Below are 22,777 nucleotides of genomic sequence, written 5' to 3'. Positions count from 1 at the left end.
GATCCTTGGCAAAGATATTTAATTTGCAACTATAACAGTATTTTTTAATATATTTCAGGGCAACAGAGGACCTCAGGGATATAATCTAGAAGAAGTAAGATTAATATTGCAAAACCAAAGTTAAACAACATGATGGCAGGTTTGCAGTCGTGGTGTAATCCACTGAGGAAGTGTTCATGTTCTCAGATATGACCATAAATTTTCTTTTCCATATTGATCATGATTTTCTCAGTTTTAAATTGCAATGACTGGGATCTGATTATTTGAATGTGGAAGAAAAGAAGCTTTATATTTTGTTGATGATTATATTTCAATATAAATTGTACTAATTACATAATTTAACCTGTGAATTTTTTCAGTTAGGGCTGGGATCTGGTGGTGTAATGTGTTTAAAATACAATTGCATTCTAAAGGACTCACTTTGACAACACTTTCAAAATAGCATGAAGAAAAAAAACCTAGATTCCTAAAAAATGAATTCTGTCTGTGCATTCTGCATTCCCAATGTTAAACTCAGTGTTCAATGTCTTGGAAAACAAGAACCAGAATATTGGAAATAGAAAAACCGAAGCAGATGTAGCTTGTGGGCCCTTTGAGCCAACTCCACAATTCAATTGTGACTGATCCATTATCTCAATTCCTTATTCCCATCCTCTCCTCCCATATCTCAATGCCTTTTGCATCTATAAATGTATATCACCTTAAATGTATGAAGTGATTTTGGTGTCCACAGTAGAAAAAATTACAGATTTGCCATCTCTGAATGAAGAAATGTTTTGTTGTTGCTTCACCCTGTATCTGAGATAGTGACCGCTCAAATCTAACACCCTAGTCAAGGGAAAGACTTGCCATATCTAATCCATCTATCCTATTATGATTATATTAAACTGTGATTGTTTTTCTCATTCTTCTTCACTCTAATGAATACCAACCTAAACAACTTAATTGTTGTACAAAGTCATTTTAGGATAACATTCTTTCTTGGATGAAAGAGACCAAAAACCGCCTATAATAACTTGCGTGGTCTTGCCAAGGCCCTGCATTAATATAGTTGTCCCTTTAATCTTTTTGCTATGAAAGCAAACATTAATATTCCTTCCTTAACTCTTGTTACTCCTGTGTTTTTGCTTTCTCTTACCTGAATAAGATGCAACAGTCTAACACTATTTAAATAATTCATTATCTTTGCTTTTTTTAACCAAAGTGGATCTTAACAATTTACATACATCTGGGAAGTTTTTATCCATTTAATGTCCAAGTCATCTGGAAGCCTCTGTCTCCCTATCACAATTAATAATACCATTCCAATTTATTATCATATTATTTACCTTTCTCCTCCCTCATTCAAATCATGAATAGCTGAGGCCAAGTACTGAGGCCACATCCCTGTGGTATCACTAATTATTATTGCCAATCATCCTAAAATAACCAATTTTATTACTATGATTTGTCTGTTAATGTTCAATTCATGTCATTACTTTCACCAAGCTCCGTAATTTGACACAATAACCTTTGACTTTATTGTTGACTTTTTGAAAATCCACATTCAGCAACTTCCCATTATTTACTTTATAACAGATTTGGAAAATGTAACTGGTTATGTTTCTTCAATAGGATTTTTTCCCCAGAAATCCATGTTAACTTTTGTTTATTCTTTGTCTGTTATCTTGTCTTCCCCCCCCCCCACCCCCAACTTCTGATGCAAAATAGATTTTTTTCCAAATAGAGCATTGAATTTTACACAAAATTAACACCCAATTAATCTACTCCCCCCGGTCAGTTTCGAACAGTGGGAGAAAACCAAAGCTATTATTCTGCTTCACTGGATATTTACATTTCATTGAGGAATATAATATGTCACCCATTGTAAGTACAATGATTTTAGCTATTTATGAAGATTGCAGCCAAAATTAAGATGACTGTTATCTAATGTTTTGAAGTTTAGCTAAGAGCATTTAAATCAGTGGTTGAAATTTTATATTCTGAAATATTAAACAATTATTCAACATCTGTTTGTATATTTCCATGGTTTTAAACAGCTCATTTAGGAGTGAAATCTTCAATAAATTGTATCCAAATGGTTATAATAAAGCTATTTCAATTCAATTTGATGGGTTTAAGTCAATTTGAAAATATAATGCACTCTTCAGAGGTACCAGTGAAGATTGCAATAGTGCAAAGCAAAAATCATTTATTCACAATAATTGCAATAAAGTTTTTACATAAGAGATGAAAGATTGAACAGTGAAGTCTGGTTTTTATAATACTTGTGCTCTGTTCACTTAAGTGACTTCCTCTGTACTTTCTATTGTCACTTTGTGTACTGATACAAAATGGTGAAATCCTGATTTGATAACAAATCGTAGATGTGTTGCTCTTGTTCCATTAAGCTGCAGAGAAAATAGTTCTTTAATTCATTTTATTTGATCAGTAGCTCAGCTCAGTGCTGATTGACCAAGTGGAGAAAACATATTTGATCCTTGTTACACATTCAGTTAGTTCATTACAAAGGAAACAACAATTTGCTTTGGTGTCTGGTATTAGGAACAAGCAGTCACTGCTTCAGTCCAATGAACTCTACTGGAAAATACATTAACAATGAGGAAACAGTACAGATCTCTGAAATGACTGAAGGAAATAATTATGAAAGGACCATTACAGCTAAATGCAGAATGCTGTACACAGCAAAATGTACCCTTTCATAACAGAGGAGGAGCTCTTAAATAAAATAGTGCATTTCCCAGTTCAACTTTAAATTTAGATGTACAGTAACAGGCCATTTCGGCCCAGGAGTCCATGCTGCCCAATTTACACCCAATTAACCTACGCCCCCGGTCAGTCTCGAACAGTGGGAGAAAACCAAAGCCCCCAGGGAAAACCCACACAGACACGGAGAACGTACAAACACCTTACAGACAGCGCAGGATTCGAACTCCGATCACTGGAGCTGTCAAGGCATTGCACTAACTGCTATGCTGACCATACTGCCCTAAATATATTTATCTTAAATTTAGATATGCAGTATAGTAACAGGCCCTTTCAGCCCACGAGCCCATGCTGCCCAATTAACTTACAACCTCTGGTATATTTCGAACAATGGGAGGAATTTGGAACCTGGGAAAAACACGGGGAGAAGGTACCAACTCCTTACAAACAACGTGGAATTTGCTGGTGCTGTAACAGTGTTGCAGTAACCGCTACACTAACCATGCATTTCAAAACTCAAAGACAACTATTATTGGGGGGTGCGGGGGAAGAAGAGGTGGGCTGAGCTTTCCTAGAAAATGGTCATTATTACAATCTTACATAATTTTTTTTTAAATATACAGCACGGTAATAGGTCATTTTGGCCTATGAGTCCGTGCCGTCCAATTTAAACCAAATTAACCTACACCCACGGTATGTTTCAAATAATATCAAGAAAAGCAGGTTAAAAAAGTTTTATTTACTTGTATGCAATACACAAAAGTGCTGGATAAACTCAGCAGGTCATGCTGCGCCCATAGGAAGCAAAGGTTTCTCCAGTACTTCTGTGTAATGGACTACATGGAACAAAGGCTGGCAGCACAGAAAACTGGCCCCTTCAGTCCTTTTAGTCTGTGCCAATTTTTTTTGGCCTAGTCCCACTGACCAACATCCAGTCCATAACCCATCCATATACCAGTCCAAATTCTTTTTAAATGTTAAAACTGAGTTCTCATTCACCACTTCAGCTGGCAGCTCATTCCACACTCCCACCACTCTGTGTGAAATTGTTCCTCCTCATGTTCCCCTAAACTTTTCCCCTTTCATCCTTAACCCATGTCCTCTGGTTTGAGGGGAAAAAGGGGGAACATTTTTTTTGCATTATACTCGAATATGGTAATTTGCATGATAATTGTTCATTTTCATTCAGATGTGGTCATCTTATTTGGAAATTATGGGTTTAGAAGTATCTTAATTTTTTTTTATATTGTAAGCTAGTAATATCACACAGCGTATGTAAGTAATTAACTGATCTATGTTTTTTGCTCCCCTTGTGGGGTTTTCTTTGTGGGAGGGTTTTGTTCATGTTATTTTACTTTAGTTTGTTTTCTTTTTTAATATATACATGTATTTTAAAATTAAAAATAAAGTTTTCAAAAAAAAAGTTACCATACAACTTCTACAGACTTTCCTGTTTAAATCAAGATTTAATTATTTCTTTTTTGCACAAAAATTCTACAAGAGAAAATTTCATTCCTTCGCAAAATCTTTAAGTAGTGACTTGCTAATTCTTCCAAAAAAACAATTTCCATTGTCCAAACAGACAATATGAAGGGGATGTTGCCGTATCTGTTAGAATTTGAGATCTTTGTTTTAATTTACTCCTCAACTTGGCGCCAGTTTTTTTGGACTTATCGCAAACCATTACTATACTGTGTTCAAAACTTCATTGATGTCAGCTCAGTACAACATTCTTTAAATTACCCCCACTTGGCAGCGCTGATGCGCACCCATGGAATGCAGAGAGCAGAGACACAGCACTCCCATGGGATGCAGCCACCCAGTCTGATTGCCATCAGCTCCAATATACTGGCTTTATTTGGGTCTACATTCAAGGTGTCAGTGCTCATGATCAGCAGCAGAACAGACGCAGGGCGTCAGGAAGCAGGGAGAACAGCCCACTGATTGAGAAAAAGCAGAGATTACCCAAGGGATGGTGATCATAACAGCGAAATAGTGAAGGGCTTTGCAGTTGAAGAACACGCAGGCAGTGGGCTATAGGCGAATTGAGGCTGCAGGTGACTGTGGTTGAAGGGTTCACACCAGGCGGTGGACAGCTGGAGATTGGCTGGAGACTAGCTTAAGAGGTACTAGGTACTGGAATTGGAATGTGAGAGGGTGCAAGGGTGTTGAAAGTTTCCTGATTGTGTCAGAGGTTTGGAACTGGAGCTCAAGCTGTTGATTGGACTGGACTCTGTGTGGCTGCGGGTGCTGCAGCAGCACTGGAGGCAAATCTACAGACACTTGGGGACTCTCTTTTACTTGTCTTTCTCTGACTGTAAGAGGAACTTCAGGCAATCTCTGCCGATGGGGGGAATGTGTCTGCTGTACAGCAGACAAAAGCAAATTTCATGTAGCATTGCACGGTGTTTATTACATAACAATAAAGGAATCCTGAATATTTACGCTGGTGGGAAAACTATAGTTTCCACTTGCAAGCTTCTCATTTTCTTGCAAAATAGGTCATTCAGCTCATGCATCTATGATGTCAGAATATTCCCATCAACCCCATTCCCTATTTCCTTATAAATAAGATGCCTTTCAACTACCTCTCCCCACAACCCCAATTCATAATGTACCTTACAGATCATGAATTGCTTGAACTAAAGGGAAATCAACTTAGCCTGACATTGTTCATTGTTCTTTATTGAACTCCCTACCTTGTATAATCAATACAAGAAAAAAAAAAGTACTTACTTTAAATTCTTCTAACTGAAGCTGTTCCTCATAGTGCTCAAGTTCTGTTTAGACAAGAGAATCACCAAAAAGTGAAACCTACCAGATGAATAGGGACAAAGCAATTTCATTCTGTGATAACAATTGATTTCATTGATAAGTTTGATGAATAATCTTACCACTCTTAGCTAAAGGTTCAAAATCCACAGGATCTTTTACTGTACTTTTCTCAATACTAAGCCTGCGGACTGGAGGAAGAAATCAGGATGAAATATATTATTTTGCACTGTTCTGGAATTATTTTAAGCAGCCAGTGTTTTGTATTTTAATTATCCTTGAGAAGCTAATCTATTGCATATGCACACTGAAATGAAACATAGCAATTAGTCTTTAAAATAATAATTTATTTGTAATTCCAAATTAAAAATAGATGAATTATTTATCAAAAGCCCTGTTATTTGCTCTTTAACCCTCCCCCAACATGCATGTAATAACCCTTTCATTGTAAATCTTTTATTAATATTTTATTTAAGTTTTTAAAAAATACAGAATATAGGACTCAATTAATATAATAACAATATTACATTGAATACAAAATCATAGACAAATATTCATAAGGTCCAAAAGAAAAGGTGTGGTGGTTCACCCACCTGACAAGCAATCTGGCTGCAGCGGGTGGATGCCAGCGACATCCAAGGGGACTCTCAGAGTGGGGCAAGGCCTCAACCCGGAAGCCAATGACACTTACGCTCTGCAGGGCACAAGGGTTGCGGGGAAGCGCAGGCCTCTTAAGCACGTGATTTTGAATTAGTAAATCAGTTGAACTGAAACTTTGCTCTACTCAGAGTGTTTTGTGCACTTGCAATGGAATACAAGCCACAAAGGAGATTCCCTCTTCTCCCTGTGCCCCCTCCTCAGATTCAAAAGAAAAGGGGACAGACAACAGGGAATAGAGGGAAATAAAAAGAACGAAAATAGAAAAGAAAAAGCAACAGGAGCAAGGTTCGACATCTCAGAGTCACATCATTTTAAAAGTATTAAATTTCTAATAAGGAGTATACTAATTGACAAATATCAAAATAAATTATACAATCTGGGCATTTAAGTAATCTAAATAAGGTTGCCAAATTTTGATGAACATACTAAGACTATAAGTAATCTTCTCAAGGGGAATACAACTTTGCACTTTCATGTTCAATGTGAAGTAGGGAATTGGATTTTCATGTTACCGCTATACATTTCCTGGCTATTGACAACGCAATTAACTTTTATAACTGCTAAATTCCCCAGAAGAAACAATTCTGGGTCTAGAGGGAAGTTCACCCCCACAGTTTTATGCCAACACTTCCCCCAATTCTATCCAAAAGGGTCTTAATTTCGTGGGTAACCAGATGGAATGTGAAAAGGTACCAACATCTACACCACACCTAAAACACCTATCAGAAAATTTGGTTTATTTTTACATATCTTTTGAGGTGTGATATATAATTGGTGCAGAAAATTATAATGAATCAGTCTATATCTAGAATTAATTAAGGTAGTCATACTATCAACATATAGATAGATTACAATGCCCAAATCCAATCCCCATCTCTCCCTTGATCTATGTAGTTCAGATTTTGGGCTTTGCTCTTGGAAAAATTTGGTTGCATCCCCTTCCAAATTAGAATTTTATGTCAGAGCACATTGGTAGAACCATTAATGGTCACCACTTTTCCCTCAAAAAAGATCACAATTGGAGATAGCAGAAGAATGTGTTGTTAGGTAAATTATATTTATTTTTAAGTCCCTCAAAAGTCATAAATTGCCTCTGTTAATCATAACAACCTTCAATGCACCTGATACCATGATTCTATTACCCAAAGTCATGGGTATTAAAGCTGTTTTGAGATAGAGGCATCTTTGAGGATAATCCTTCACTTAATCCCACAAGTTATTTAATTTTATCTCAAATATAAATTACACATTTCAATAATCAGTTTTTTTCCTTTTAATTAATTAAAAATTCCATTTATAAATAAATTCTTCTGCCATCTCCTCTCCTACCATTTGCAAGCCAATTATAGCCCAGGAAGGAATCGCCTCATTAAAAAAAAAGCAACAAATTTGTTTTTATTGTAAATCTTTTGTTAAATAGCAAATAATTATCTTACCATTATAAGAGTGAATTTTCACACAACTTATACTTATTAGTTCAGGAAAACGTATAATAAATTCTTGTGGGAACATTCCTGTTGTGATCCAAAATGTTTCTGTACTACTGCAAGTAAAAATGAGAAATCTTTTATGTACAATTTTTAAAAAGCATTTTCATTTCAATGAAGTTATAGGTTTAATAAGAAAACATCAAACTTCAATCTTAAGTGGCATGATTTTAAATATATTGAAGATCAACTTATGTTTATAAACAATATTTTCCCCTCAAAAAGTAAAAGTAGCAAATATAGACATAATATGCTTAATAATCAACTAACCATCTATTAGATATCTATATGAAATGCTGCTACGAGAGGCAGCCAATATCAAAAAGGAGCTCTATCAGCCTGATCACAACCTCTTCTTACTGCTACTTTTGGCAAGAAAGTACAGAAGCCTGAAGGTACAGAACCTCTAAAGTCCACCCCCCACCTCCCCCCCCCCCAACTGCTATCAGGCTCTTGAACCTTCTCTTATTACTCTAACTGGCAGGGGATGAGAACCAGAGTGAAGGATTGAAGAAGGGGGAAAACAGCAGTAAATCAAAGATAGTGTGCAGCAAAGATGACAGGCAGGTGATGACCCTAATGTAGCCAGAAACGACATGGTCTGAAGATATTACAGTAAAATCTCCATTCTCTGGCACCTATGGGGAACACAGTGTGGTGAAAGGCAATTGTATAGATGTATGGACTGGCCAGTCCGAATCTACCTGACCTTCCCTAACCCCTCCCTTGGCTCCTTCCCAATAAAGGCTGGCGTGTCTGGACTTGCCCCCTCTTTCTCCTGTACCTGGAACCTGGCCAAGTAGAGTATCAGTCATGCTCAGGTTTTTGTTAATTAAAGCCGTTTAATCACTCCATCATGTTGACGTGATTATTCTGTGCACCACACACAGATGCTGGAAATTAAAAATTTCTGACTTATTCTTACAATGCCTAATATACCTGCATTAAGAATACGACATTAAAAGGCACAAGACAGTGCAAAATGTAAAGAAATTTGAAAAAAAATCAGTATTGTAGGCTTTAATTAAGTAAAATTCGCTTTAATGAAGTCATGCACGCAAAACATACAAAATTTAAATTTGAACCGTGGTCAGTGGTGCTGTAACAGCATTGCACTGGCTGCTACACTAACCTAATTAACACTCATCCTCCCACAAGATTACAGATAAAGCCTTATTAATATATTTAATATTAATAAAAACTATAACTAGGCAGGGATAGGGAGACACTTTGGGAGAGTCACACCAGCAGTAAGTGACATAGAATGGCTCTTCATCCAGGTCTCCTAGTCAGACCTTCGGCGCAACCCAACTCACCTCCATGTCAGTGTTCCGTCCGGTCAGACCCTTGGTGCATCTTCTTTAAAATTTAAATCCTATTTGCGAGCACTGGAACAGCATTGCGCTAGTTGGTAAGCTGTGCTGCCATCATAATTAACCGCCCCCCCCCAAGTTTACAGATAAAGCCATACTAATATGCTTAATAATATACTAATAAAGATATAGGCTCTGACCAGACAGGGACACTTTGGGAGAGTCTCTCCAGCAGCAAGTGGCACCAGGCAGGCTCTTCATCCTGGGCACTGCCATTTTATTCAAATATACCTTTATTGAAACTTTATTAAAACAGCTGGTGAAGGCAGGCACAACTGGGGTGTTCCGTTGCCTGAATTTTTGCTCCCAAGGGTTGTGTGTTGCTTCAGAGAACATTCACTTTTACAATGTGGCACAGTTGGCGTAGCAGTTAGCATAACACCTTTACAACACCAGTGATTGGGACTGGGGTTCGAATCCTGCACTGTCCGTAAGGAGTTTGTAAGTTCTCATGGGTTTGCACGTGAATTTTCCCCAGGGGCTCCTGCTTCCTCCCTCCGTTCAAAATGTACCAGGGGTTGTAGTTAATTGGGTGGCATGGACTTGTGGGCCGAAATGGCCTGTTACCATGCTATAAGTCTAAAGAAATTTTAACTTTTATTTTAAAACTTTATTTATTTTCTAAAAAAAATTTATTTCCTTGATTTTTTTTGCTGGTTGTTTGAGTTTCTGGTTGATGAGGATAATGAGGATTTTACTGTATACTTAAATGCAGGCAGCATTAGCATTAGATGATCTTGCGGTTTAGCTACAGATTAGAGTGTATAATGTTGTGGCCTTTACTGAGTAATGGCTAAAGGATAGAGGACATTAGGAGCTGAACATCCAAGGACATACAGTGTATCAGAAGGGAGGAGGGTAGGCAGATAGGGTGTCATGGCTCTGCAGGTAAGCAACAATATTAAATCATTGGAAAGAAGTGACATAGGACCAGTAGAAGTAGAATCCTTATGGGATGAGTTAAATAATGGTAAAGGTAAAAGGACCCTAATGGTAGTTATATACAGGCCTCCAAACAACAGCTGGGTTGTGGATTACAAAATACAACTGGAAATAGAAAAGCCATGTAGAAGGACAGTGTTACGTTAATGAAGGGGGAATTTTACATGAAAGTAGATTGGGCAAGTCAGGTCAGTACGAGATCTCAGGAGAGGGAGTTGGTAAGCCTACAGGATGGCCTTTTGAATCAGTTTGTTGATGAGCGCACCATGAGATCCGCTGTTTTGGATTGAGTACTGTGTAATGAACCAGAGATGATTAGAGAGCTTAAGGTAAAGGAACCCTTAGGAGGCAACAATCACAAAATGATTGAGTTTACTCTGAAATTTGAAAAGAGCCAAAAGTCCAATGTGTCACTTATTTCAGTGAAGTAAAGGAAATTATAGTGGCATGAGAGAGGAATTAGCCAAAGTCGATTAGAAAAGCACACTAAAAAGGGAAAACAGCAGATCAGCAATGGCTGGAGTTATTGTGAGAAATTAGAAAAGTGCAGGATAGGCACATACCAAAAAGGAAACTGTGAATGAAAAATGGACAATTGTAGCTGAAGCCAAAGTAAAAGCAAAAGAGATGGGATACAAGGAAGCAAAAATTAGTGGGAAGATAGAGGACTGGGAAACTTTTTTAAAACTTGGAGAAGATAACCAAGAGATGATTTGGAAGGAAAAGATGAATTATGAAAGGAGGTTAGCAAATAATATAAAAGAGGATACTAAAAGTTTTTTTTAAATATATAAAAAGTAAAAGAGAGACAAAAGTGGATTTGGGCCAATAGAAAACAACGCTGGAGAAATTGTAATGGGAGACAAGGAGATGGCAGAGGAACTGAATGAGTATTTTGGATCAGTCTTCACTGTGGAAGACATTAGTAGCATTCTGGAGACATAAGGGTCTCTGGGGAGAAAAGTGAGTGCAGTCAAGATCAAAAAAGAAAGGGTACTTGGGAAACAAAATGGTCTAAGGGTAGATAAGTCTCCTGGATTGGATGGAATGCAACCTCAGGTTCTGAAGAAGGTAGCTGTAGAGATTGTGGAGGCATTGATAATGTTCTTCCAGGAATTTGCTGTTTAAGGGAAGAGGGGAAATTATAGACCTATTAGCCTGATGTCAGTGGTTGGGAAGCTGTTGGAGTTGATTGTCAGGGTTGAAGTAGTGGAGTACCTTGAGGCATGCACAAAGATAAGCCCAAGTCAGCATGATTTCCTTAAAGGAAAATCATGCCTGACAAACCTCTGAATTTTTTTGAAGAGATCACAAGTAGGATAGATGCAGTGGATGTTATGTATTTGGACTTTCAAAAGACCTTCGACAAATTGCCACACGAGGCTGCTAAACATGACGAGAGCCCATGGAATTTCATGGGTAGAGCATAGATTGATTGGCACGTAACAGGGATCCCATTCTGGCTGGCTACTGGTTACCAAAGGTGTTCCAAAGGGGTCGGTATTGGGCGGTTTCTTTTTATATTTTATATAAATGATTTGGATTATGGAACAGATGGCTTTGTAGCTAAATTTACAGATGATACCAAAATAGGTGGTAGGGCAGGTGGTGCTGAAGATACTGAAATGCTGCAGAGATTTGGATTGATTAGGAAAATGGTCAAAGAGTTGGAAGATGAAATAGTTGTACAGTCATACACTTTGGTAAAATAAATAGCAGGGCGGACTATCACGGATGGGAAGAAAATTCAAAATTTGGAGGTGTAAAGGGACCTTGGAGTCCTCATGCAGGATACCCTAAAGGTTAACCTCCAAGTTGAGTCGGTGGTGAAGAAGGCAAATGCAATGTTGGCGCTGATTTCTAGAATAGCATTCAAGAGCAGGGATGTAATGTTGAGATTCTATGGGGCACAGGTGAGACCTAACTTGGAGTATTGAGTACAGATTTGGACACCTTATTTGAGAAAAGGCATGCTGGCATTGGAAAGGATTCAGAGATTTACTTAAATGATACCAGGAATGAAAGGGTTAGCATATGAGGAACATTTGTCAGTTCTTGGACTGTTCTCAGAATCAGAATTTATTGTCATGAACAAGTCGTGAAATTCAGTTGTTGGAGTACAGAAGGATGAGGGGATGACCTCAAAGAGACATTTCAAATCCTGAAATGCCTGGGTAGAGTAGATGTGGCAAGGTTGCTTCCCATGGTAAGGGAAGAGGGCAAAACTTCAAGATAAAAGGGTGTCAATTTAAGAGATGCAGAAAAATTTCTTTAGCCAGAGATTCATGAATCGATGGAACTTGTTGCCACAGGCAGCTGTGGAAACAAGATCGTCGGGTGTAGTTAAGACAGAGATTGACAGGTATTTGATTAATCAGGGCATCAAGGGATGCACAGGGAGAATGCCAGGCAGTGGGAGGATGGATCAGCTCACAATAAGAGTAAAAAGTACACTGTTTGATGATGAGTTTTTTTCAGCATTGTGTTTTTGATAGAATGGCAGAGCAACCTCACTGGGCATTGGCCTATTTCTGCTCGTATATCTTCTGAACTATAAACTACTCCAAGATGACAAAAACCGTTTGCACTAATGCATTTATCAAACCCCTTTTCTTGACTAACCATAGTATTTATCCTGGCCATCCCTCCTCCCCTTGATCTCTACTCCTTCCCTTCTCCACCTGTCACCTCCTGCCTTGCGACCACCCCTCTCCCCTCCTCATTTGTTCTGATGCCGGCCGACATTTTCCCATTCCCGGATGAAAGGCTCAAGCCAGAAACGTCAGTTATGTATTTTTACCTTTGCAACATAAAGGGCGCTGCTTGACCTGCTGGGTTTCTCTCACCTTTGTGTCTTATTACTGAATATTTATTATTGCACTGTTGTTCTGAAAAGTTCCGGTTTGCAGCAAGAAAGAATTTCGGTACCTAAATACATTCTACATGACAATACGGGCAGGAGCAAGGGGGAGACGGCGGCCCCGGCCTCAGTCAAGTGAGGCAGGCGGAGGCCACGGTCCGGACAGGGAGTGGGAGGCGGCGGCCCCAGTCCGGGCACAGGGAGAGCAGCAGCGGCCCCGGCCCCGGTCCGGGCGAAGGGTAGACGGCGGCGGCCCCGACCCGGGCAGGAGCAAGGGGGAGACGGCGGCCCCGGCCTCGGTCGAGTGGGGCAGGCGAAGGCCCCGATCCGGGCTGAGAGTGGGAGGCGGCGGCCCCAGTCCAGGCACAGGGTGAGCTGCGGCGGCCTCGGCCCCGGTCCGGGCAGTATGGACCGACCTAAGAGGGGAGGCAGGCCCCTCCAGCCCGGGTAAGAAACCTGCATAGGAGAAGGCCACTCCGATATAAAACCTACGACCCAAGGACCTCGCTGCCACGTCCCAGCTTGCTCGGCCACGGCACACGAACCATGGGTGTAAAGGGTGGGGCCAGTACTGCGCGCACTGCACTCCACCTAAAAGCTCCTTTGCGCAGGCCCGAGGACAGGTCCACGTCCTCCCCCTCCACGTCCTCCCCCTCAAAAGATGCTCACAAACTCAAGCTAGCATGCTGGAACATCAGAACCATGCTAGACAAGGCTGACAGCCACCGACCTGAACGTCGGTCTGCCCTCATTGCACATGAACTCCTCAGACTTGACATCGACATAGCCGCTCTCAGTGAAGTCCGCCTGGCAGATGTAGGCAGCCTCCAAGAACGCGGCGCGGGCTACACACTCTACTGGTCTGGCAAGCCTTCGGATGAATGACGCCTATCTGGTGTAGGCTTCATGGTCAAGAGCTTCATTGCCTCCAAACTCGAAAACCTTCCGACAGGCCTCTCGGACCGAATCATGTCCATGCGACTCCCACTTCAAAACAAGCGTCACATCACCCTAATCAGTGTCTATGCTCCAACCCTCCAGGCGGAACCAGCAGAAAAGAACAAGTTCTACACCAACCTGCGCAACCTCATCCAACGTACCCCTACAGCCGACAAGGTTGTCATCCTGGGCGACTTCAACGCTCGTGTCGGCAAAGACTCAGAAACCTGGCCAGGAATCCTGGGCAAGCATGGCGTCGGCAAGTGCAACGACAATGGGCGCCTCCTGTTGGAGCTCTGCGCAGAACAGCGGCTTGTCATTACAAACACCCTTTTTCAGCAGAGGGACAGCCTTAAGACCACCTGGATGCATCCCCGATCCAAACACTGGCACCTCCTGGACTACATCCTGGTGCGAGAAAGTGACAAACGAGATGTGCTCCACACCAGGGTCATGCCTAGCGCGGAATGCCACACTGACCACCGGCTGGTTCGCTGCAAGCTCAACCTTCACTTCAAACCAAAGCCCAGGAACAATAAAGCCCCCAGAAAGAGGTTCAATGTTGGAAACCTGCAGTCAGACGAAGCGAGAGGAAACTTCCAGGCAAACCTCAAAGCAAAGCTCGACGATGCAACCCGCCTCACGGACCCGTCCCCTGAAACCCTCTGGGATCAGTTGAAGACTACCATACTGCAATCCACTGAAGAGGTACTGGGCTTCTCCTCCAGGAAAAACAAGGACTGGTTCGACGAAAACAGCCAGGAAATCCAGGAGCTGCTGGCAAAGAAGCGAGCTGCCCACCAGGCTCACCTTACAAAGCCGTCCTGTCCAGAGAAGAAACAAGCCTTCCGTCGCGCATGCAGCCATCTTCAGCGTAAACTCCGGGAGATCCAAAATGAGTGGTGGACTAGCCTCGCCAAACGAACACAGCTCAGCGCAGACATTGGCGACTTCAGGGGTTTCTACGAGGCTCTAAAGGCTGTGTACGGCCCCTCACCCCAAGTCCAAAGCCCGCTGCGCAGCTCAGACGGCAAAGTCCTCCTCAGCGACAAGATCTCCATCCTCAACCGATGGTCAGAACACTTCCAATCTCTTTTCAGTGCCAACCGCTCAGTCCAAGATTCCGCCCTGCTCCAGCTCCCTCAACAGCTCCTAAGGCTAGAGCTGGATGAGGTTCCCACCCTGGATGAGACATATAAGGCAATCGAACAAGTGAAATGTGGCAAAGCAGCAGGTATGGATGGAATCCCCCCAGAAGTCTGGAAGGCTGGCGGCAAAACTCTGCATGCCAAACTGCATGAGTTTTTCAAGCTTTGTTGGGACCAAGGTAAACTGCCTCAGGATCTTCGTGATGCCACCATCATCACCCTGTACAAAAACAAAGGCGAGAAATCAGACTGCTCAAACTACAGGGGAATCACGTTGCTCTCCATTGCAGGCAAAATCTTCGCTAGGATTCTACTAAATAGAATAATACCTAGTGTCGCCGAGAATATTCTCCCAGAATCACAGTGCGGCTTTCGCGCAAACAGAGGAACCACTGACATGGTCTTTGCCCTCAGACAGCTCCAAGAAAAGTGCAGAGAACAAAACAAAGGACTCTACATCACCTTTGTTGACCTCACCAAAGCCTTCGACACCGTGAGCAGGAAAGGGCTTTGGCAAATACTAGAGCGCATCGGATGTCCCCCAAAGTTCCTCAACATGATTATCCAACTGCATGAAAACCAACAAGGTCGGGTCAGATACAGCAATGAGCTCTCCGAACCCTTCTCCATTAACAATGGCGTGAAGCAAGGCTGCGTTCTCGCACCAACCCTCTTTTCAATCTTCTTCAGCATGATGCTGAACCAAGCCATGAAAGACCCCAACAATGAAGACGCTGTTTACATCCGGTACCGCACGGATGGCAGTCTCTTCAATCTGAGGCGCCTGCATGCTCACACCAAGACACAAGAGAAACTTGTCCGTGAACTACTCTTTGCAGATGATGCCGCTTTAGTTGCCCATTCAGAGCCAGCTCTTCAGCGCTTGACGTCCTGCTTTGCGGAAACTGCCAAAATGTTTGGCCTGGTAGTCAGCCTGAAGAAAACTGAGGTCCTCCATCAGCCAGCTCCCCACCATGACTACCAGCCCCCCCACATCTCCATCGGGCACACAAAACTCAAAACGGTCAACCAGTTTACCTATCTCGGCTGCACCATTTCATCAGATGCAAGGATCGACAATGAGATAGACAACAGACTCGCCAAGGCAAATAGCGCCTTTGGAAGACTACACAAAAGAGTCTGGAAAAACAACCAACTGAAAAACCTCACAAAGATAAGCGTATACAGAGCCGTTGTCATACCCACACTCCTGTTCGGCTCCGAATCATGGGTCCTCTACCGGCACCACCTACGTCTCATAGAACGCTTCCACCAGCGTTGTCTCCGCTCCATCCTCAACATCCATTGGAGCGCTTACACCCCTAACGTCGAAGTACTCGAGATGGCAGAGGTCGACAGCATCGAGTCCACGCTGCTGAAGATCCAGCTGCGCTGGATGGGTCACGTCTCCAGAATGGAGGACCATCGCCTTCCCAAGATCGTGTTATATGGCGAGCTCTCCACTGGCCACCGTGACAGAGGTGCTCCAAAGAAAAGGTACAAGGACTGCCTAAAGAAATCTCTTGGTGCCTGCCCCATTGACCACCGCCAGTGGGCTGATCTCGCCTCAAACCGTGCATCGTGGCGCCTCACAGTTAGGCAGGCAGCAACCTCCTTTGATGAAGACCGCAGAGCCCACCTCACTGACAAAAGGCAAAGGAGGAAAAACCCAACACCCAACCCCAACCAACAAATTTTCCCCTGCAGCCGCTGCAACCGTGTCTGCCTGTCCCGCATCGGACTTGTCAGCCACAAACGAGCCTGCAGCTGACGTGGACATTTACCCCCTCCATAAATCTTCGTCCGCGAAGCCAAGCCAAAGAAGAATATTTTTGAAAAGTCCTTGTAGAATTGGGCGAAGGGAAAATGTCGATGAACGTTTGTGTTTTGATTTTTAGGTTTATGACCTGGAGATTCTTTTAGATCCACGGTGTGGGGGGGGGGGGGGCAACGGGCGAAGCGGGCTCGGCCGGGGGACGCGGAGGCCTGAAGCGGATCGACCCGGTGCTCAGAATGGATGCGTTTTGCCTTTCGGGACCGTGAGCCGCTGCTTACCCATCGATAATGTTCTCCGGCGGGTGATCCTCATCGCTCGACGTCGCTAACACAAGCTCCGAGCCCGCAGCGGCCACACCAAAGTCCCGCTTCATCATTTTCCTCGCCGTTACCACAGCAACCTCTCACTTCCGGTCCATCCCATAATACCTTCCCCCCCTCCCCAACGGTCAACGAATGGTTCCGGTTTCTTGAACTTACCCGGGGAATATCGTGGCCACTGTCCGTCCTGGAGACATTCTGAAAGTGAGCAGGGTAAGTGTGGGTGGCAAGACGAGAAATTCAAGACGGAAGAGCGGATTCCTCCTCGACTCTCCTTCCAGAGTGGAGGTGTTGCTCTGTCCGTCCGTAATGCCCAGCCCGAGCTCCCAGCCCCACGCCATTTCAATCCCCTTTTCCACTCCCAGTTCGAGGACCAATGCAAACTGCCCGAATGGTCTCCAACACAATCATTGGAATAATGAATTCGCAAAGTTTACCCTCTGGTTTATCTTTTTCCCTCCTGACCCACCTTGTTTCTTTTCTCTGCCACCCCCCATTTTCTTCTCGCCCCTCGTCCTCTCCACCTTTTATCCACAATTTCACCCACCAGAGGCACATCCCATCTGGTTCCACCTCTCCATGAAATGATTCCCGTTAAGATCCTGATCAGATGTCAGGACTTGCAATACGCACAAATGCTGGAGAAACTCGGGAAGTAAAAGGTAACCAACGTTTTGGGCCTGGGGCCTATGTCAAGGCATGAGCAAAAAGCAGGCAGGCGCCCGAGGAGAGAAAGGGGCTGAGACAGGAGTTCAGGAAGCAGGTTAGAGGTGGGAGAGGAGAAAAAAAAAAGTACGGGGGTGGGGGGGGGGAGTGGATCGTCCAAAGCTCTTCAATGAAACAATCTCCTATTTGCATCCAATCTCTCCATTGTACAGGAGGCCACAGTGGGAGCACACCTGCATATTCACAAGTGTTGCTTCACTTGGAATGACCATTTTCCGACCCAAATGGTGGTGAGGGATGAGATGTGAGTGCAAGTGTGTCATTTTTTTTTTGCTGTCGCAGAGGTACGGACAATTAATGGGAAGGGATGAATGGACAAGGGAATCCTGGAGGGAGTGGTCCCTGCAGAAAGCTGAGAGGGGAGGAGAAGGGAAAATGTGACATGTAGATTCTGATTATGCTAAACATCCTTCAGCCTCTGTCTCTGCCTTCACCCTCCATCTATCCCCTATTTTCTTTCTTGTCTGCTTCCACCTCTTCCTGTCCTCATGCAGCTCCATCTGGCCATCATTCCCCATCCCTCTTTGTCCACATCGCTAACCAGGTATTTTTTTCACCCCTCCCTCTCTCTTTATTCCAGCTACATTCCTTTTCCCCTCAGAGCTTCAACCTGAATGGTTGACAATTCCTTTTTAATTCAGTATTATTTTTTGCTAAAGATGAAAGCATCTTCAGTTTCCTGTTTAGCCTTTAAACAGATAGTTGGAGGCTCACAGTCAGTCAGTCAATGAATGGTCTTTGGAAAATCATGTAGAAAGTGACTTTGCAGCCAAACTATTCATGTAATTTTATGATCTGCTCGTAAGATAATGGTTGAATTACTCCCAGCTTTGGAGGTCTCTGCCTTTGTGCTCTGTGAACCAGCTGTTACTTACTTCTCCAGAATGTTGTGGGCTGTTAAATTTTAAAAATTTAGACATGCAGTACAGTAACAGGCTCTTCTGGCCCAGGAGCTTGTGCTGGCCAAATACCTCAGTTAACCTACAGCTCCCATATGTTTTGAAGGTGGAGCACCCAGAGGAAACCCACAAAGACTCCGGGAGAACTTACAAACTCCTTATAGACAGCATCAGATTCAAACCCAGGTTGTTAACTGTGCTGCCCAGTGACATTGCTGAGTTTCTTGAGATCTTGCTAACCATCGTAATTTGAAAGTTTTGATCTTCCTTCTGTGTCACGAGTGGGAAGTAATAGGTAGGTGGATTTCCTGATTTGATTTGGCCACAGAAACTAGCCTTTGGAAGAGGATCTTATAGCAAGTGTTCTGTAAGTATTAAGCTGTTGAGTTCTCTGTGGTTTGCTAAACCTGTAGGTTAGTTTTCCTGAAGAAACCCATGATTGTTCAGTCCCAGGTTAGGCTAAGATGACACCCCACCCCATGCTCCCTCCAATCCTCGGTTTTGCTTTTCTAGCCATCCTGTCCTTTCCCTTCAATTGTAAGAAAATAAGAAAAAGGAGTAGGCCATCTGGCCTGTCAAGCCTGCTCCACCATTCAATGAGATCATGGATGATCTGATGATCGGCTCATCTCCACCTACCTGACTACTTCCCATGTCCCTTAATTTCTTGACTATGTAAAAATTCAACATATACAATCTTTTTGGAAGAAAATTCAATTGTTTTTAGAATACCTGTATAAGATTAAAATACTTTTAGATCTGACAGTGTTTTTATTGGGTAGTTTGCAACCTTTGAAAAGTTTGGGATTAGATAAGTTTCAACTTGCTTTTGTATATTTAGCTTTATCTGTAGCTAAAAAATGTATTGCTAGTACGTGGAAAGATACAAATATGATTGATATTAATAGATGGCATAATGAGATGAAGTATTGTTTAATAATGGAAAAAATTTTATATGTTTCACATGATAATTATAGTTTTATTAATAAGTGGTTGTTATATTCAGAATATTTACATTTCAATTTAAATTGATTAGATCTTAATATGTATGCTTAATTTTTTTAAAATATTTTTTCTTTTTTTCTTTATGGCTCTCCTTAGGAGAGTTGGCTGAAGGGGGGGGGGGGAGTTCTTTTCTTTTTTTTTCTTTTTTTTCTCTATTATATATAAAAAATAATGTTCATGTTTAGGGTTAATTGTTGTATATGTAATATACTAATTGTTTTTTGAATGACATAAATAAAGTTTTTTTAAAAACTATGTAAAAATTCAATCCAACCTTAAATATATTTACTGAGGTTACCTCCACTCCTTCAATGGGCAGCAAATTCCACAGATTCACCACCCTCTGGTAAAAGCAGTTCCTCCTCATCTCTGTCCTAAATCTACTACCCTGAATCTTGAGGCTATGTCCTCTAGTTCTGGTCTCCCCTATCAATGGAAATAACTTGCCTACCTATGTCTTATTTATACCTTTCATAATTTTATATGTTTCTATAACATCGCCTCTCATTCTTCTAATTTCCACTTAGTACAGTCCCAGATGACTCAATTTCTCTTCATAGGCTAACCCTTCATCTCTGGAATCAACCTGGTGAAGTACATCCTTCCTCAAGTAAAGAGACCAAAACTGCAAGCAGTACTTCAAATGTGGCCTCACCAGCATCTGTACAGTTGGAGCGTTACCTCCCTACTCTTAAATTCCATCCCTCCACCAATGAAGGCCAACATTCCATTTGCCTTCCTGATAACCTGCTGCACCTGAAAACCTCCAATCTCCTGTCATTGGTTAAGGTGGATCTTTGGTGGGTTGGGTGGGGGGAAATCTGAGTGGATATGTTTTGTAAGAGCTGTCCATAAAAAGTATTAAAAAGATGGTTTGAAAGTTCAATAATCAAAAATGGATAAAACTAGTTCTAAACAAACAAGGTAACAAAAAACCTGAAGAAACAACAGCTCGGCCAAGAACATTGAGTGAAAGCCTAATGAGGAGTGGCCCTGGAGGGGCCTTGGGACCAGCTGAGCCCAGCAAAGCTGGGGTGGGTGTGGGGGAGGGGGAGGGGGTTGGCCCAAGATGAAGCCAGTATCCTGAATAAGATGGAAACTTTGTGCACTCGTTGTACAAGTGTTGAATCAGCAATGAGAGGCATATTGGAAATTTAAGAAATCGTGGAAGATTTAATGGAACGAATGACTTAAGTGGAGGCTGAGTTGGATAAAACAAAAGACGAGCTAAAGGCTCTAGAAGAAAAAGCAAAAACATGGGACACAGAAAAGGAATGAGCTTCTTTGAAACATGGATCCCACAAATTCTGGGACAAAACAAATTAAATGCAAAACTGCAAATTTAAAGGGCTCACTGGATCCTCTGACCCAGAAGAAATGGCTATCAACAACCACAACCAGTCCTGGTAAGACTTTTGTTACTGGGAGTGAGATGTGGAGCAGCATACGAATATTCAAAAAAATAACTGGTCCATTAGTGGTGGACAATGAAAAAGTAATGTTTTATCATGACTTTAGCCGTGCCTTGGTCATACAAAGAACAGTAAAGAGTCAACTGCTATACAAAAACTTAAAATATTCAATGATTTACCCAGCAACGTTGAGGGTTGATGTCCCAGAAGGTAATGGGCGAATTTTCAAGAATAAAGAAGTGGAAGAGATTTTATGAAAGTTATGAAGAGATTTGAGCTGCCACACAAGAAGATTGAAAAAACTATTTTGGAGCAGGACTAACTGGAGGATGTATTTTTTTTCTTTTTGTAGTACTGTTAAAATAAAAATCGTAATATACATGGAGAGCTCGGGAAAGAAAGGAAGGTGGTGAGGAAATTGGAAGGGTGAGGACCCCAATTTAAGGGGGAAAATGGTGCCAGGAGAGGAACAGTTTTAAAAGATGGCACTGAAGGGAGGGGTTCTTCCTCAGATGATTCTACGGGCTTTTTTCATGGACTTGCGGGCTCTATTGTTTACATCACTGTCAGAGCTAGGGATGTGTGTGTGTGTCTTAAAAGGGAAATGTTACAGTATTTTTTAAATTGTAAAGATATTGTTATACAATATTTGTTTTTAAAAATGGTTTGAATAAAACACTAAAGTTTATTAGTCTTAATATCAATGGGTTAAACAGGAAGGTGAAGGGGAAAAAAGAAGCTGGTCAAATTGGTGTAAGGACAGCATGACATCAATTATAAATGCAAGATATGGATTGGTTCAGCATAATTTTTTACGCCAATTATATCTTACCCTATTAAAGTTACATAGATCAAAAGCAAAAATTTCAGAGATAGTGGGACTGAGACAGGAACCTTTCTTTCTACATGCCACATGGTTGTGCATGAAGATGAGGCCATTTTGGCAAGACATCACAGAAAAATTAACCAGAATAACAGGTGTAGCCTTCATGGTTGACCCAAAACTATATCTTTAGGTAATTTGATGGAAACAAGCAACAAATTGACCAAATATCAAATCTCACTGACGGTAGCAAAAAAATTATTTGCAATTACTTGGAAGTCCAATTCCCCTCTACTTGTAACACGATGGATTGTGGAAAAAAAATCACATAATTTAAAGAATTTAAAGAATAAATATGAAACTTTTATCAAGATCTAAGAGCCATATCTGGACCACAGTAACAGAAAGGAATATAAATGCTGATTACTTATACCCGAAGTAATTTCCCCAATTATATTCTATATATTTAAAAGATTTGTAAGCTCTGACTGTGTGCTGACCTGTATGTATGGATTGGGGGAGGGAGGGAGGGATTCTTTTGTTTTTGTTATTGTTGGAAAGAAAAAGTTTAAGATATTGAAGATTTTATTATGTATATTTTTGAAAAAAAAAAACAAAAATAAAATATTCATAAAAAGAGGTAATTTGGGACCACCTTCTGGTATAACCCATCTTCAATGTGTGGACATTTGCTATCATGTGTTTAAGGTATGCCTTAATTTAACTCATAGGTACAGTTCAATGGAATTTTTTTTTCCATGTACTCACTATTTTCTAAATGTTGATGTTAGATGACTGATGTTCAATTCCTAACAATGGGATCATAGTCACTAGGGGATATCACTTTTAAAAGCTTGCCTTTAAATGTGTGAATCAAACTCTTAAGTTTTGCACTTGAAGGTTAAAGATTGGAAATATTCAATAACAT

At 41.6% G+C, this 22,777-nt stretch overlaps 3 protein-coding genes across 11 annotated transcripts in view; 2 read left to right on the top strand and 1 right to left on the bottom strand.

Annotated features, from left to right (window-relative positions):
• The window catches only part of dio1 (iodothyronine deiodinase 1), a 15,158-nt gene extending 12,923 nt beyond the window's left edge, over positions 1–2,235 (top strand). The window contains exon 4 of the mRNA XM_069938079.1: positions 59–2,235. Within this exon, the coding sequence (XP_069794180.1) occupies positions 59–124 (66 nt within the window). The 3' untranslated portion in view covers positions 125–2,235. The remainder of the gene's footprint in view (positions 1–58) is intronic.
• Positions 1,663–22,777, bottom strand: hspb11 (heat shock protein, alpha-crystallin-related, b11). 4 transcript variants are annotated; one of them, XM_069938083.1, is made up of 6 exons: positions 22,618–22,777; positions 17,144–17,182; positions 7,575–7,681; positions 5,601–5,669; positions 5,443–5,486; positions 1,663–2,390 (listed from the first exon to the last, which is right to left on the bottom strand). In XM_069938083.1, the coding sequence occupies exons 2-6, from the start codon at positions 17,179–17,181 to the stop codon at positions 2,283–2,285; spliced, it is 366 nt and encodes a 121-aa protein (XP_069794184.1). In that variant the 5' UTR covers position 17,182; positions 22,618–22,777; the 3' UTR covers positions 1,663–2,282. The 4 variants fall into 4 exon arrangements, with proteins under 4 accessions (XP_069794184.1, XP_069794185.1, XP_069794186.1 ...); XM_069938084.1 differs by lacking the exon at positions 22,618–22,777 and having other exon boundaries at positions 17,144–17,186; XM_069938085.1 differs by lacking the exons at positions 17,144–17,182; positions 22,618–22,777 and adding an exon at positions 16,943–17,074.
• lrrc42 (leucine rich repeat containing 42) overlaps positions 17,093–22,777 on the top strand; it is a 30,874-nt gene continuing 25,189 nt past the window's right edge. The window contains exons 1-2 of one of the 6 annotated variants that reach the window (XM_069938066.1): positions 17,096–17,197; positions 17,863–17,954. Coding sequence is in view for 1 of the 6 variants with exons in the window: in XM_069938065.1 (XP_069794166.1) it covers positions 17,595–17,646 (52 nt within the window). In the remaining 5 variants the exon portion in view is untranslated. Of the gene's footprint in view, positions 17,198–17,317; positions 17,647–17,862; positions 17,955–18,715; positions 18,796–18,830; positions 18,905–22,777 lie in introns of those variants that run through there. The other 5 variants (XM_069938067.1, XM_069938069.1, XM_069938065.1 and 2 more) reach the window with 5 other exon arrangements.

Source organism: Narcine bancroftii, chromosome 5 (assembly GCF_036971445.1).
Source record: "Narcine bancroftii isolate sNarBan1 chromosome 5, sNarBan1.hap1, whole genome shotgun sequence".
NCBI lineage: Eukaryota > Metazoa > Chordata > Chondrichthyes > Torpediniformes > Narcinidae > Narcine > Narcine bancroftii.
Note: the sequence above shows the minus strand (reverse complement) of the source record. Positions and strands in the feature narration are given on the sequence as shown.

Coding starts and splice junctions, on each gene's coding strand:
- hspb11 (XM_069938085.1), bottom strand. CDS start 17,040: ATGATGAAGCGGGACTTTGGTGTGGCCGCTGCGGGCTCGGAGCTTGTG. Junction 7,682..16,942: donor CCGGAGAACATTATCGATGG/GTAAGCAGCGGC, acceptor TTTTACTTGCAG/TAGTACAGAAACATTTTGGA. Junction 5,670..7,574: donor GAAAATTCACTCTTATAATG/GTAAGATAATTA, acceptor TTCTTCCTCCAG/TCCGCAGGCTTAGTATTGAG.